Source organism: Trachurus trachurus (genome assembly GCF_905171665.1).
Source record: "Trachurus trachurus genome assembly, chromosome: 13".
NCBI classification, from domain to species: Eukaryota; Metazoa; Chordata; class Actinopteri; order Carangiformes; family Carangidae; genus Trachurus; species Trachurus trachurus.
The window spans coordinates 4,830,912-4,848,524 of record NC_139892.1 but is presented as its reverse complement, the minus strand read 5'-3'; the positions used below and the strand labels follow the sequence as shown (position 1 = coordinate 4,848,524).

Below are 17,613 nucleotides of genomic sequence, written 5' to 3'. Positions count from 1 at the left end.
TCATTGTAGAGCCTCTTCTGAGTGCCACTCTAGTTTATGTAAAACATAGTATTATTATGTTGTATTATATTCATTTATTAAGTGCAGTATCCTCTTAAATATGTACTATGTATGTTACTTGCTGTACCTCACTGGAGAAAATGTGTATACTATTGTATATTCAATATGTATACACATATTAAATTTTCTATATTTATTACATGGAAATAGACCAGGCTGTGTTTGTATGGTGTATACATGAACAGGCCATGTTTTAGTTTTAAAGGGATAGTTCACCCAAAATTCAAATTTTGAGAGCTATGGGATTAACACAGTCATTTATACATAGATATTTCTTTGCAGTCATGGATGCATGGACATAAGAGCTGTTTGATTTTGCCCAAAAATAAAATCCAGATTTTCTTCTTTGAAAACCCGATTTCTGATGATGATACAAAACTAAAACGTGACGTCAACCGACTGCCTTCCACTGATTGGCTGTTTTTAACATCGTCCTAACTAAATAATCCGATTACGATTTAACATTGATTAATCCAACAGGCCTACATGGACATGCTTTTTGGAAACACAATTTAGTTTGACATTTCAGAGCAGAAATCCTGTGTGAGTTTCTCACCCAAAGTGTATCTGATTTGGAGACATTACACATTGTAATGTAGAAATGCCTCAGGGTCAAAATAATGGATTTGGGGCTTCAAATACTTGCAGACAAAATGCAGACATATTTAGGTCACCACCATAGTCACCTTTTCACTATGGGGGCTTTAGCTTTACAATGGTCCTGCCAAGCTTCTCTGAAACACGCCTCTTTATTGGAAACAACTGTTGGAAAGCATCTCATCAAGGCTCCGTTAAAGGAAGCAGATTAGGATTGGTTAGAATGCAAACTTGCCTGTGTGGTGGGAATTTGGTTAAAAGTGTATTATTTGTGTCTTTATAACACCAAAGCAAAAGTGGTGGAGACAGTGTGACAGCTTGGGTACGTCAGAAGCAAAACACTGGCATATATTGTGGGATTGCTTGAGAGTTGATTGATCGAGAGTTTCACAAAGTACTTGTTTGGTACTGATCTTCCTTTGTAATTGTCTGTTTCAAGGAATTGTTCAGGTAAGATGATCAGATGAATGTATGTTTGGTGTTTTAATTTCTGCTTGTAAAAAAGGGGTTTGGCACTCACTGGTTATTTCCTAAACCCCAAACGATACAGTAGTGCCATCTAGAGAGTACGACGGAGTATTATTTGCGAGAATAAAGTCGTACATTTCCTACGAGAAAAAAAGTCATAACATTACGAGAATAAAGTCGTAAATTTACGACTTTATTCTTGAAGTTTGTGAATTTTTTTATCTGTCAATGTGGCCCTAATACTCCGTCGTAAAAAAACACAGACTTCGAGAATAAAGTCTTACATTTACGAGAATAAAGTCGTACATTTCCTACAAGAAAAAAAATCATAACATTACGAGAATAAAGTCGTAAATTTGCGAGAATAAAGTCGTACATTTCCTACGAGAAAAAAAATCATAACATTACGAGAATAAAGTCGTAAATTTACAAGAATAAAGTCGTACATTTCCTACGAGAAAAAAAGTCATAACATTACGAGAATAAAGTCGTAAATTTACGAGAATAAAGTCGTACATTTCCTACGAGAAAAAAAGTCATAACATTACGAGAATAAAGTCGTACATTTACGAGAATAAAGTCGTACATTTCCTACGAGAAAAAAAATCCTAACATTACGAGAATAAAGTCGTACATTTACGAGAATAAAGTCGTACATTTCCTACGAGAAAAAAAGTCATAACATTACGAGAATAAAGTCGTAAATTTACGAGAATAAAGTCGTACATTTCCTACGAGAAAAAAAGTCATAACATTACGAGAATAAAGTCGTAAATTTACGAGAATAAAGTCGTACATTTCCTACGAGAAAAAAAGTCATAACATTACGAGAATAAAGTCGTAAATTTACGACTTTATTCTTGAAGTTTGTGAATTTTTTTATCTGTCAATGTGGCCCTAATACTCCGTCGTAAAAAAACACAGACTTCGAGAATAAAGTCTTAAATTTACGAGAATAAAGTCGTACATTTCCTACAAGAAAAAAAATCATAACATTACGAGAATAAAGTCGTAAATTTGCGAGAATAAAGTCGTACATTTCCTACAAGAAAAAAAATCATAACATTACGAGAATAAAGTCGTAAATTTGCGAGAATAAAGTTGTACATTTCCTACGAGAAAAAAAGTCATAACATTGCGAGAATAAAGTCGTAAATTTACGAGAATAAAGTCGTACATTTCCTACGAGAAAAAAAATCATAACATTATGAGAATAAAGTCATAAATTTACGACTTTATTCTCGAAGTTTGTGATTTATTTATCTGTAAATGTGGCCCTAATACTCCGTCGTAAGAGAGAACTGGGTTTATTAAAGTTGTTTATTCTAGCCCCTCCCCTCTTATACATGCTATCCATTGACTAATGTACAGATATTTATGTACCAAGTGCGCTGCTCGCATGAGATTTGAAAGCTGAGAGAGTCTTGTGTTGTTCTGCCCTCAGACACCTCTCTCTGACAGCCACAAGAAGAACAGTGTCAGGCACAAACTGGTGTCTCTTACCCTGAAGAAGAAATCCAAGATCACCGAGGAGGTGGGAAAAAGAGAAAGAACAAGGAAATGACCTTGCTGCTAGTTAACATCTGGAGTTTGTGTTGTTGCTGAACCACAAAATCATTTGCATGTGATTCTTCTCAGGTCACCAAGCGCCTTAACGATGGCGAGTATGGTCTCCATGGCAACAGCATGTTGGAGGACAGGCCAACGTCCAATCTGGAGAAACTTCACTTCATAATTGGCAATGGAATCCTGAGACCAGCACTGAGGTACATAACGTACAGTATAACATGGACATAAACCATGACTTAAAGGGATAGTTCACCCAAAATTGAAATTTCACTCATTATCTACTCACCCTCATGTGGACTAAGGGCTGGGAGAAGTTTCAGAGTCCTCCGTGGCTTCTCTGAGTTACAGGGGGTCTCGGCGTAGCAGTGCATGTCCATATAACGGTTGCAAATGGATACCAACTGTCTTTGTAACAAAAAGACACACCAAAAAACATCCAAATACCTCCATGCTGCTCGTATGTAATGTCCGTCTTGTATTGAAGCCCCCACGGAGGACTCTGAAACTTCTCCCAGCCCTTAGTCCACATGAGGGTGAGTAAATAATGAGTGAAATTTCAATTTTTGGTGAACTATCCCTTTAAAACTGTGCTCAGGAGGGCTTAAGCTGGACACAACTGTAGCACAAGGCCACAATGACAGATGAATATGGTCTGATGGATGAATTTCCAAATTCACTGAGACAAGATTTAACATGCTACTTACCCACTCTGTCAAAACCTGCAATATCTATGGCACTGTGTTGTGTGATTAACCTTTACATGTTGCAGTGAAAAGGTTACTGTAACTGACCCTCATTTATTAAATGTGCCCACACCAAAAAAAAAAAAAAGGGTGTCCTCCAAATCTGTCGCAAGGATTGGTATTTATCAATCTAAACTAAACCCGATCTGAGCATTTGAAGCAGTGTTCATGTAGGACAGAGGCTGTACCCAGTGGCGGCCTTAGACATCTGGGGGCCCGTTTCAATATTTCATATGAGGCCCTACCCTGTTAAACATAAAATTATTTGCCAGCTATGAGCCCAGGTGTCGCTGATGCTTTCAACCCTGAAAGGACGCAGTAAACGCACTATCCATGCATCCCAGCTACGCACAACACATTAAGTGTTAAAATCACTATCAGGGCAAGAAACCAGGACTTAGCAGAAAAAACGAGGACTGAAGTTGGTTTTCATCAAAAAGCAAAATCATTATGTACATTTTCAGACATGAACAGGAATCTTAACACAATCAGAAACTACAGGCTTTAATGATATTCTGAATTTAAATTGGCAACAAAAGTTAATGAGAGCAAAGTGCTCCGCGTTATTTCAGCACCACGACCACGGATAAGGAAAGGACGAGACATGAGGACAGACAGACGTCTATAGGCGCTGATCCTGTCTGTGCTGCGGTGCTGGAGCAGCAGACAGACAGCTGTCTCCTCCATTAGTAAAATCTGTAAATAAGCTGCGAATAATATCACATTTTAGTTGTGCTCTCGCTGTGTTTTATTTCTCTGTGAAGTTAGGACATACTCATAGATCGCCTGTTTGGCATGTCAGTGAGAAAAACTCACTGTCATGACCATTTTTGAACATCATTTGAGAGAAAGACACGCAATTGTGTGTGATTATTCTGAGAACTGATTAAACATTTTCAATACATTTTAAGCTAAAATAAGTTCCACCTTCTCAAATGTGAGACTCTGCTGTTTCTGATAATGATAATATTCTTTTTCTGGTTATAATATTTCCTTATGTTTGGTTTTGGTTTAGGTAGTATCAGAAAAAGTGTGGCAATGGATTGTGGGTGTGGGTTATGATATACAGTATACAGTATGATATATTTTCAAAGTTTGAATGTTGTGGATAAAGTTGACAAATGATTAAAACATTTCTGTGTGTGTGTGTGTGTGTGTGTGTGTGTGTGTGTGTGTCAGGGATGAAATCTATTGTCAGATCTGTAAGCAGCTGAGTCAGAACCCATCTAAGAGTTCTCACGCTCGTGGCTGGATTCTCATCTCTCTCTGTGTCGGCTGCTTTGCTCCGTCAGAGAAGTTCGTCAAGGTCAGGGCAACTATACTACACAGAAGAAAAAGTTCAAATATATGTTTTCAAATATTTTTTTGTTTGTTTTAAGTGTGTCTACATTTACAGACAGTCAAGTATAGTAGAGTGTGAACTTTTTTTGTGAGAAAGCTTTTTTTTTGTACTCACAGTATCTGAGGAACTTCATCAGCAGCGGGCCGCCAGGATACGCTCCCTACTGCGAAGAGAGACTGAGACGAACATTTGTTAATGGGACGAGAACACAGCCTCCATCCTGGCTGGAGCTTCAGGTACAAAGCACTTAAAGGGATAGTTCAACATTCTGGCAAATTGGCCCATTGCCATAATCCCTATAGTCATAGTAGTAGGTTTGTTACCTTTATTTGTCGGTGCAAGCTATTTTTAGAACGGCGGAGCAGAGCCGTGAGCTGCTCAGAGCTACGCTGCACATACACCACGCTATGAGATAATAACACAACGTTACCAGACAGAGTTGTTTTAGAGGGAAATTCATGCAAAACCGCTGATGTATGTTGCCTTCAGGGACAGTTTTTCATCAAGCAGTCTCTGAATTTCCCTCTAAACAACTCTGTCTGGTAACGTTGTGTTATTATCTCATAGTGTGGTGAATGTGCAGCTCACAACTTGTCCACCAGAGCGTTGTGGAGTTGTTGGATTGTGTATTTGATGAGTTTGATGAGGGAAACCAAGAAATCCCATGAGCCTCCGTAGCGTAGCTCTGAGCAGCTCACGGCTCTGCTCCGCCGTTCTAAAAATAGCTTGCACCGACAATTAAAGGTAACAAACCTACTGCTATGACTATAGGGATTATGGCAATGGGCCAATTTGCCAAAATGTTCACTGAATGATGTTGTATTGTATTTAAAAACAATGCGACACATCAGTTCACATCACTGGAACTTTACAGTTGGAACCAAAGCCAAAAGTCAGTTTGTGAAATCTCTATCCAGGCCACAAAGTCAAAGAAGCCGATCATGCTGCCAGTGACGTTTATGGACGGGACGACTAAAACGCTGCTGACCGACTCTGCAACCACGGCCAAAGAGCTCTGCAATGCCCTGTCTGACAAAGTCAACCTGCGAGACCGCTTTGGATTCTCACTCTACATTGCTCTGTTTGACAAGGTTGGCACACACACACACTGTTCAAAATGTTAATTCATTGGGTCCGGGCAGCGCAGCTGCCAGGACACTATTGTATTCCTAGGAATTCTTCTTCTTCTTCCAAGGAAGTCATACTTCCCATGGGCGAAAACTCACCAAACTTTACAGAAACATCCAACCCCATGCCAGATTCACTCAACTCCAAGGACATGTGCCCCCCCCTCCTAGGGGGGGCACAATAAGCGTTTAAATTTAAAAACTTAAAAAATTCCTACCAAACCAACGGTAGATGCTACAGTTTTGAAACTTCACCACAATGTAGATCAGATACCGCTGAAACTTTTGTCCACTTAAACTTATTACAAATTATGAAGTCCATCACTCAGTTTTTTTCAATAACTGTAAAACTTTTAAAATGTATCTCCTCCCACAATTTTTGCTCAATTGACACCAAACTTGCTACAGAGCATCTCCAGACCGTCCTCCACAAAACTTGTTTCTCGGATTTTTGATTAATCAAAAATTGAGCCTACAGTGCATGAAAACGTTTGACTGTAAACACTACTGAAAACATATATCATCCAATTCCTGCTAAATACATGTTCAATCTTCCTGAAAAAAAATTAGAATATTTTGGAGTCATGGTTGATGAAGTTTGGAAAATATCAGAATTTTATCTCAAAAACTGAATTTTTGAGAACATTTTGAATTTTGAACTGGAGTCAATGTAAGAGTGACATTTTAAAACATCAGATTTTCTCTTGAGAAGCAAAATGCTTATCGCTAAAAACAAATCACCAACATTTCCATGCTGTCAAGATAGAATTTATGTATTACCAGATGTCTGTTTAGATATTAGAATTTGTGACATTTTGACCATTTTTTAAATCTGCCTTGACAACAGCTGCCCGGACATTGACTCCCTGAGTCTATTTGAGAAGACACACAGCAGTTCTCAATTCCAGACAAGTAGCTCACTGAGTTAGGAGCTGGTTCTTGGTGTTATAGGTTGTGGGTTCAAGACCCAACCAGGGAGTTGACTAAAACACCAGATGGTCTTTGTGAAACAAATGTACAAAATCTTAGGGCGTATTCACACCAGGCTCGTTTGGTCCGCTTAAAACGGACTTTTCCTCTGGTGCGGACTTTTTGGGGAGGTGTGAATACAAACCAGCGGACTCTGGTGCGGATCAAACAAGTAAACCGAGACCACCTCTGCAGCTGGGACTCGGTTCACTTGTTTGGTCCGCACCAGAGTCCCAAACGAACCCTGGTGCGATTCGCGTACGGTGTGAATGCAAACCGAACCAAATGCAAAATCCAAGTGCCTTTTTGGATTCAACAGGCTTCTGTTGTTGTCAGAAAATGTGTAAATGATCAACAATGAGCCGTGGGTCAACATGGAGCACAGATAGACACGCTGCCTCTTTGATATTTGGTCAGTGGAAAACATTTATCAGATGCTGGAGAAGACGCACCCGTCGCCGTTAAGGATGCACATTCTTAATATATTTTTTTAAACTGATAACATTAAGTCGTTATCCGATTAATAGGCTAACCGTTATCAGAAATAAATGTGACTAGGCTTAAATGACGATCGGCAACGCGACATCCTGAGAGAATGATTATGTTTTTTTGTTTTGTTTTTTGCTGTGCCGTCCTTTTTTCTCTTTTTTTTGCGCACCATCCTTCAGACGCACATGCAGACGTGTGTGTGTTTGTTGTCTGACCATCCTTCACGGGGACTGCTGCTGCGTAACGGCCGCATAGCTTCCAAGTGATGAATAAGCACAGGACAGGTGCAACTGGAAATACTACCAAACTGAAAAGGCAGCAAGAAACGCATTCAGGACCACTTTTCGTGGAAGATACCGCTGATAATTTTTATCCAATGATTGAGCGAATGTGGGACACACGTGCTGTTGTTTACAAAGTTGATCCGCTTGTGAAAAAATGCAATGTGAATACAAACCACACCAAGTAAAAAAAAATGTAGTCCGCACCAAAGCAAGTGAACTATCAGACTTTCCTGGTGTGAATACGCCCTTAGAATCACAGCAGATGTTTAACAAATATATATTAGAGTTTTACCTCTTTTTACGGTGGTTTCAAATCTGCCTGCACGACAGTGAATGACTTACTCAATTTGTGAAGCCACCGTAGCACTGCTACTTGTTAATTAGCTCAGTGCGATAGACAACGGTCTTTGGTTCCAGAGGTTGTGGGTTCAATTCGCAACTGGTGCAAAGTGAAAATTATAAGGTCATCTGTCCTGTCTTCCTGTTTGTTGCTCAGAATTAGCCTAAATTTGCCAAAAAATAGCCCGGACCCGACCCAAAGTTGTAACTTTTCCTCATTAAAATGAACAGATCCAAGTTGTATTTTCTTTTAAGCAGTAGCGTGCGGTGGCCTTTCAGTCAGGGCCAGCAGTAACACCCTAAAACTAGCACTCACCCATCACCACGGCTTGTACTGAAGAGTGGACATGTCCATCAGAACAGCTTGTTGTGCTCCGAGCTAGCTGTCAACCAGTTGTACCATAGTTTCCCACCTTATGCCACACAAAGCTGTTGTTGGTTTGAGTTAGCATCCATTTTAGGCGTCTGTCTTGCAAAAAAATCAATTTTTTTCTGCAAAGGTCCGCAGTCATATCACAAAATCTTGCTGTTAAATCACCCGCCATCACCTTTCCAGAATAACAGACTACTGTATGTGCGTCATCACGCAGCTGCCCATGGGCCAATCAGTCAGGCTAATTTCAATGACAACACCAAGGCCAGCACTAGAAACTCTGCTGGCCCTAGGGCGTTCTGTCAATAACACATCAAAATCTGATTGGCTGATGATACTGTCACTCAACGTTTTAACCCAATAGCAGCGTCCAGCTTCGACCAAAGGCTAGCAATGCACCTACTGCTGGCCCCAGGCCCCAGCCAAGGAACGGAGCTGTGATGCGTTGATAGGACATAGGAGATTTGAGTTCCACAAAACCAATCGTTTTCTGGATAAAGTTGCATACTGAACAAGTAATTGACTCCAGACACATTTCAGAATCACTTTTTAATTATGAAAAAAAATAATTATTTCATTTTTGACAGGGCTAGCAGTGCTGGCCCTGCTATCCCTGACTGCACACCACTGCTTTTAAGTTGTTTCCTTGCGGTATCCCAAATTTCTGCAATCATTTTCAAATCTAGAAAAATCTTTATTGTATTGCAGAGGTACTGGACTACAGTACATAGCCAGCAGACAATCTGACCATTCTTTTTTTCATTTTATTCTTATGTATCTGTCACTTGTTATTGATCAGGGTCTATGGGCACAAGCCAAGTGCAGTTTGCATCACAGTTTCTGCTGTGTTAATTCAGTCAGGTCGAGTTTCCATTATGCGTGCGGTGTGCCAACCGCCTTTGATCTGTCATCAGAGTCGACGGAACAGTAGATAGATATAAATGTATGTTCTGATTGGGATAGTTACATTGAATAGTGGTTATTGTGATTATTTATTGCATTTATGTGCCTGACGTTCAGGAAACCTTCCTGTGAGGTTTTGACCACTTGACCGACTGGCGCGAGCAGAGCAAGGCGAATATTTTACTCGTGCCCGGTGTGAACCCACTGTTATACATATTTTTCAACTTCAATCTATATAAACTTGAATGTTTGTTGGATTAGGGTTAGGGTTTTTCCATCCAAACGTACAGGTTGTTTATTAGGGAAAAGTAACCAAGCCTGTGTTTCACAGCACTGTACTAGACAGGTGACAAGTATACGGTGTTTGTTCTCTGAGTGATTATTATAATTATTATTATTTGGCATTTTAGCCTTTATTTCTACCTTAAAGGGATAGTAGCATTTTTTTAAAGTGGGGTTGTATGATCTACAAATAGCCCCTAAGTACTTTAATTGCAGTAGAAGACTCTCTGCACTCCTCCCGTTAGCAACGCCAGCCCATAGCCCTGCCCATAGATTTACAACATACATTGTTGTGAACAGACCCAAAGAAACGGCCTATTTTCACGGCCTAAAAGAGGTTTTACCTGAAAAAAATACACTGTTCCATTGTTCGCTATAATATTATTTTTTCCAGCCCTTCAAAGTGCAGGAAAAACACAGTTTTTATTTGGACCTAACCAACTGCTGATCGGCGGGCGCTAACCCTGGGCGGAGGGATACGTGAGTTGGTTAGGTCCAAATAAAAACTGTGTTTTTCCTGCACTTTGAAGGGCTGGAAAAAATTATATTATAGCGAACAATGGAACTGTGTATTTTTTTTCAGGTAAAACCTCTTTTAGGCCGTGAAAATAGGCCGTTTCTTTGGGTCTGTTCACAACACTGTATGTTGTAAATCTCTGGGCAGGGCTATGGGCTGGCGTTGCTAACGGGAGGAGTGCAGAGAGTCTTCTACTGCAATTAAAGTACTTAGGGGCTATTTGTAGATCATACAACCCCACTTTAAAAAAAATGCTACTATCCCTTTAAACGCTGAAGCAGGACTTGATAAAGAGCCTGATGTAGTTAGGACCCAACAAATGTGAAAGTGTCAAACTGAAACTAGTCCTTGATGATAATATAAATAAAATTAAGTATTTTGTTATAAATAAATAAATAAATGGACTATATTATAATTTAAAAAGTCCACAATTTACATTAGGGCTGTATAAATATCTGAATATTTGACAGACAGTGTTGAAGGAAACTTAACACAATGAGAGATGTTTGTGGTGTCAGTAGTAGCAGTAAATGATTCCTCTTTTTCTGCAGGTGTCCTCTTTGGGAAGTGGGAACGACCATGTGATGGATGCCGTGTCCCAGTGTGAGCAGTATGCGAAGGAGCAGGGAGCCCAGGAGAGGAACGCTCCCTGGAGGCTGTTCTTCAGGAAGGAGATCTTCACACCGTGGCACTGCCCTGCTGATGACCTGGTGGCCACCAACCTCATCTACCAACAGACTGTCAGGGGGGTCAAGTTTGGAGAATACCGCTGTGACAGGGTGACTGCAGCTTTCTGTTTTCTTCTCCAGCTCAAATATTTTGGGAATCTAATACCCCTTTTCCACTGGCCCAAAAAACCATTTAAAGGGATATTTCACCCAAAATTCAAATTTCACTCATTATCTACTCACCCTCATGTCGGCTAAGGGCTGGGAGAATTTTCAGTGCAAATCACCGGCGGAACAATTTCTCATGTCGGGGCTTCAATACAAGAGGGACATTACAGACGAGCAGTATGGAGGTAAATTCATGCAAAACCGCTGATGCGCGTTGCGTTCAGGGACAGTTTTTCAGCAAGCAGACTCTGTATTTACCCTGTATTTACCTCGAAAACGGCTCCGTTTCGTAACGTTCCGATATTATCTCATAGCGTGGTGAATGTGCAGGTCACAACTTGTCCACGAAAGCGTTGTGGAGTTGTTGGATTGTGTATTTGATGAGTGTGATGAGGGAAACCAAGAAATTCCCTTAGCCTCCGTAGCATAGCTCTGAGCAGCTCACGGCTCTGCTCCGCCGTTCTAAAAGTAGCTTGCATCGACAATTAAAGGTAACAAACCTACTGCTATGACTATAGGGATTATGGCAATGGGCCAATTTGCCAAAATGTTGAACTATCCCTTTAAAAAGACTTTTAACACAGGAGGCAGACCATGTAGACTTAAAGGGGAACTCTGGTTTTTTGACAGCTGGACCTTCTTTCTAGGTGTAATTATGCTCATATACTCACACAGACACTTGTAGTGCAGCTTGGAGTCCTTCGGACGTTATTTAGATCCAACCGATCATGACCGCAGCGCACGAGGGCCAAGGCAAAGCAGCCTCTACATAGGACATTATCTGCTGCCAAACTCCCTCATTTCACCTCCATTTTGTCATGAATGGCCAGTGTTATCATCATGAAAGGAGGATGCGGAGGCAGAGAGCCAAACAGCTGGCCCAAGAACAAGAAACCGCTGCACGTCCATGAAGAGCTGCGAACTGGCGGTGCTCTTGTGGACACTGCTCACCGATGGCAACAGAAGAGGAATGTATTTGCTGCTCAGAGTGGGACTTGAGGCCAGGGGATACACGTATTGATGTCTCCATAAATATACGTATGTCTGGCTACTCTGAGGCTTCGTGGGAATAAAGTCCTCTGGAGCGAAGTGAGCACTGCAGACCCGATGACTCGCCCGCCTCAATTCTTCCACTTCAATATTCGTATCCATTTTGAGCGCAACAAGCCAGAGCTTTAGTAACTCTGGGTAGTCCAAAGGAAGCCTGTGGAAGCTGAACTTTGACAAACTAGTCATTTTGTTTGGACAAAGTGGAAATAGACCATGGAGAACCATGTTTGTAGTGCAACCGACTCAGCCGAGCGTAAAACAGCATGGACAATCAGCAGAGTTTTTGCGGCGCATGTCTATGACGTCATCCCTGGGCATGGGCGTCGCACCCGTGGGGGATGGGGGTGTTTCGACACCCCCACTTTTATAGCAAAATAATTTCATCCCCCCCACATTTTCCAATAGTAAACCCGTGTGCCCACCCCTCGCTGTGCACCAGCATACACAAATGGAGCGCACCTCAGCCTCAGCCTCCTTACGCTGCATGAAAAGGCAGTGGTCGAATTGAACGGGCATTCACCCAATCACAGACCGCTGTCCGCGACCCGGCCGCCGGCCCGCGAAATTTGAAGTCACAGAGACGGACTTTGGTTACGTGCCAGTCAGAGCTTCTGTCACTCACCGGTGACTGAAAGTGAACAATATTGAGAAGAGACGAGAAAGAAGGAGGAGGCAAAGATGCTAAAAAGGAAGAGGCATCTTTTTCAACTCACCGGTGAGTGAATGCAGAGGAAACCGCCCCCTCAAATCAACACCATCTCTGTCAGCGGAGGTAAAAAAAAAAAAAATGCTCTTATTGCTTTGGGCAGTGATCAGCTCCGGTGACCGCGGCGCTGACTGTTTATCCCCGTGTTAATTAAACCCAGACGCGGCCCGACACACGGTGCTGAAGCACGGACCAGCGCGGTCCAACTTTTAATTCTCGGTCCGGACTCCGAACCCGCGCGTCTGATTGGGTTGGTTGGACACATGTCAATCGCTCTGGTCGGACCTCACCGCTGAGAACATGTGTGTGCACGCGCGCCTGTTTGTGTGTGTGTGTGAGAGAGAGAATCAACACTACATTACCCCCCCCCCCACACACACACACACACACACACTCTTTGAGAGCAGACAGGAAAGACAGTAGAGCAGTGTTTTTCAACCTTGGGATCAGGACCCCATGTGGGGTCGCCTGGAATTCAGATGGGGTCGCCTTAAATGTCTAGTAATTGAAAAAAAGAAATTACTGATAAAAATATTTTTTAAACTAATTATCATATATATATATATATATATATATATATATATATATATATATATATATATATATATATATATAAAAATATGATTAAAAACACCACACACAATCCTAAACAACTGTAAGAGAGAGAGAGATTTTTTGAAGTAGCCTAATGATAGTTCATTTGTTTATATTCTGTCTGTTCAGCAGGTGGTGGTGGGATTCATAATGGATTAGAATTAGAAGTGTATCTTAAAAAACATGGATTTTTACACCTATTTTGAATTTTACTCGAACACAAATACAAATAGAAATACTTTCCCCCCTCAACAAATACAAATTCCGGATGCTTTGCACACCCCTAATTGCTAGTATTAGTGCATACTACTAAAATATTGATTGAGAATCGCATATAAGACCCAAATGACACGTTAAATAATAGGCCTACTGATAGCAATATACAGCACTTGAATGCAATTTTTACTTGCTTGGCTGGTAAATGATCTGCCTGACTGGTAAAAAAAATTCACTTACCAGCCTGAAAAAGTTAGTTTTGGACCCTGATTGGAAGCTTACTCTTTTTACGATCTAAGGTGGGCTAGGTCAATTATATCTTTTCGAGAGAGTTTTCAATCCAGCCATGAAGTGCAGAGTTTTTTTCAGGAACGTCGTACCATAGGTAAATCCACCGTGATAACTACGTGATAGTGATTAAAAATTGCATTTTGTGATTCAAATTGAAATTCAATTTCCGTTCTTTGGAACACCCCCACATTTAAAATCACTGCTCCACCCCTGTCCCTGGGTGACGAGTCAAGGTAGCTGAGCTCATAGCTGACATGATGATAACACTGGCCATTCATGACTAAATGTAGTATTTATTGTATTTAACAAAAGGAGGGTGCTGCCCAACATCATTTTAGGAAAAGTCACAGACTGGTGGACTTCAATGTTTTAGAATGTTTCAAAGTAGCCTAATAACTGGTAGTGGAAAACCTGCTTTAAATTATTTGTGACATAATCTAAAATTATTCTTCTTTCTGCTCTGTTTCATTTAGATTTGGGAGTTTTTTGTTTTTATTGTAGCCTTTCAATGCAAGATGATGTTTCTGACTGATATTGCAGTGTTACCGTGTATCTCGCTTTCAGAGAAATTCCGCTTCTTTCTCCGCTCTCCGTCCGTCTGTTGTCTTCACCGTCTTCCACTGACGTCATTCCACACGTTTCCAGAGTGCACATGGCTACTTAATATGCACGTACTGATTTGCATTGACCATATATGGTTGTGTTGGGCCAGGATATGAGGCGTGTTCACGTCAGCACTTTTCTTGGGTCCGGTGTGATTTATCAATGGAAATTGCAGGCAGTTGTGCGTACGCACAGTTTGATAGATCTGAAAAGGGTGTAGGCCTAAATATTTTGGGTGTACGCCATTTTTGGCTTTTCGTCGTACGTCAAGATTTAGTAGCACTTTTACACCCTGTTTGATAAATGAGGCCCCAGGTGTCAAAAAACCGGAGTTCCCCTTTAAAACATACAACCTCCATTGATAAAATCCACTTGGCCGATGACATGTAGGAGAAAACATGCAAAACAAAATGCATCATCATGACCCACCTTAGCAGTATGTGTCTGTGTGTTTCCCCAGGATGACCTGTCAGAGCTGGCCTCTCAGCAGTACTACGTTGACTACGGTTCAGAGATCCTTCTGGAGCGTCTGCTGAGCCTCATTCCCTCCTACATCCCTGACAGAGAGATCAGCACTTCCTGGACGGTGGAGAAATGGGCTCATTTCATCATGGCTGCCCACAAAAAGGTGCCTGTCTCTTGAACAAATTGTATCAATGTCTTTGTATTTAATTCATCATTCAAAAAGGCATCAGTGCAGCAGTGGCGTAGGCAGAATTTTAATTTTGGGTGGGCCAGTACAAAATTGGATGGGCCATCTTTTCTCAGGACAGTGCATTTCATCTAGCGCACATCACTGTTAACCATTTTATTGCACAACTTTTTTCCTTTTTTTTTGTAACTTGCTCTTGACCAACACTAATATTTGATAGATACAGATGAAATGATCTTTCCTGCCACTATGATGATAAACTGTATTTAACTTACTATGTAAACAGTAAAACTCAGTAACCAATCACACAGGCAGCTCCATGTTGTCCCTGTGTGATGTTCAGGGACAGGTCAGGACAGTCTGAGGACAGAGCTCTGAGGTTGAAGTCCTATAAAAATGAAATGCACCTGTGACTGTGAGGTCTGTAGCTACGTCTTGACCACATGTCAGCTGATCAGCTGGAGTAGGCTAGAGGAAACTCCGCTCCACCGCGAGGAGCGCTTTAAAAAAAAAAGTTTTTAATTAAGCTCCGGTAGCGACCGGCTGATATACGGGAGGATAGGCTACTGTAAACCAGCGCGGATCCGCTGTTTATCAAAGTGTCACCATGCTGAAGCACCGGGTCTGTTTGAGCTGCGTTCATGAAGTTAGAGGCTACTTTCAAACTCTTCAGGCAGTGATCAGTTATCAGTGTCTGCAGCTTTTTGACTCGTTATAGCCTACTCACTGGTCTCGGTGTTTTAGCGACCGTGCTACATGGCTGAGTCCAGTATACAACAGGTAACATTGTCTCTTTTCACCTCCTCTCTCCCTTGTGTGCTCAGTGCGCTGCACCAACGTTTTAAACAGAGATCCGCTAGGCTACATGTCTGTCGGCTTTGTTTGTTTATATTTCACAGAACAACTCCCATTGAAAACGATCGATTAACTGCAGTTAATTTAATTTAATCAATTAAAATGTTCTTCTTATGAAACGTGGACGGGCGGGCCAGTGATTCGTGTGGGCGGCACTGGCCCAGCCAGGCCCACTCCTGCCTACGCGCCTGCAGTGCAGTACTACAGTAAACTCTTGGAAATAAAATATATCATCATCATACATGTGAAGTTTCAAGCAAATCGGACAATGCATGAAGGATTTTAAATAAGTTTATGTTTCACTGTGGAGATACATAAACTTGATCGTCAATGAATGAATTGCATTTTTCTACTGACTGAAGCTTATAACAAATATTTATTTATGTAAAATAATCAAATGAATGTAGAATAAACATAAAGAAAGTATATTTAAATTCAAAGACCATTTTCTTTAAACAAAGTTTCTCTCCTGTGAAGAACAAATTTGGCACAAAAAAAGGCACCTTGCTTATATCCTCCAACAGAAATAATAACAAAACCCAGGCGACATGTGTTGAAGTGCAGGTTGAACATCAAGACCACTTTTTTTTTTTTTTCTCCATGCCACGCTAGCGTGAAGGAACACTTTACGGAGCTGTGCGCCACGGACTAGCACGAAAAAACAAGCACGTTGCACCAAACTTCCCTCTGTAAATGAATATAGACCGATGGGCTCATTGTAAAACATTTATTTATTGATGTAAATGAGGTTTGTGTACATAGATGGATAGACTTTATTGTGGTCATTGTGCAAGCACAACGAAATTGGTTGCAATCCCAGGTTCAAAAGTATGAATACGGCAGCAATAGACAATAAATTAAACTCTTAAAAAAAAAAGTATCCCACACACATACATATTGCACATTTTTCTTACACACAGAGCCCTGAGGCAGCGCTGCTCCTCTGTCCAGTTCACACATGAAGCTTCACTTTCCATTCAAACAAATGGTAACACTTTACTTGAATAGGTATTCATAAGATTGACATAACACTGTCATAACCATGATATAACAGCTGCCATAAACATCAATGAATACTTATGACAGCTGTCGTTAAGTATCATTCGGTAAGTTATGTCACTTTTTATGCAAAGTTGACATTGTTTGAGATGTTTTTGTTATGACAACTTGACATAAAGACAATTTAACCTATCATAGCAGACCTAATTGCCAAACTTTAAAAATGATGTCAAGTTCTCATAACAAGGACATCTCAAATAATGTCAACTTTGCATCAAAAGTGACATAACTTACCGAATGACACTTAACGACAGCTGTCATAAGTATTCATTGATGTTTATGACAGCTGTTAGGTCATGGTTATGACAGTTTTATGTCAATCTTATGAATACCTATTCAAGTAAAGTGTTACATATTATGTCATGTTGTGTAGTCTAAAGCCACTTGTTCTTTGTGTCTCTATTGGTCCATTCAGGGCATCTACACCCAGAAAAGATTTGAACCTCAGAAGGTGAAGGAGGAAGTGGTTGATTTTGCTCGTCACAAGTGGCCTCTACTCTTCTCTCGTTTCTACGAAGCTTTCAAATTCTCAGGTAAATGCCCACAATCTTTTCTACCTTAACACAATATCCAGTTATCCAGAACACCTCTAGAGGTGAGAAGATCAATCTGAACTTCACCTTGGTGAAAGAAGCTTACATCATTCAATAAACTGAATTTAACTAATCCCATTTAATCACAGTCTTCAG

The 17,613-nt window shown here is 40.8% G+C and overlaps 1 protein-coding gene across 1 annotated transcript in view; it reads left to right on the top strand.

Annotated features, from left to right (window-relative positions):
- Positions 1-17,613, top strand: part of myo7aa (myosin VIIAa) — a gene marked incomplete at both ends in the record, with an annotated part of 99,242 nt that overhangs the window by 65,113 nt on the left and 16,516 nt on the right. The window contains 8 exons of the mRNA XM_083984952.1: positions 2,570-2,659; positions 2,764-2,891; positions 4,617-4,743; positions 4,896-5,015; positions 5,697-5,870; positions 10,614-10,841; positions 14,819-14,986; positions 17,340-17,457. Of these exons, the coding sequence (XP_083841078.1) occupies positions 2,570-2,659; positions 2,764-2,891; positions 4,617-4,743; positions 4,896-5,015; positions 5,697-5,870; positions 10,614-10,841; positions 14,819-14,986; positions 17,340-17,457 (1,153 nt within the window). The remainder of the gene's footprint in view (positions 1-2,569; positions 2,660-2,763; positions 2,892-4,616; positions 4,744-4,895; positions 5,016-5,696; positions 5,871-10,613; positions 10,842-14,818; positions 14,987-17,339; positions 17,458-17,613) is intronic.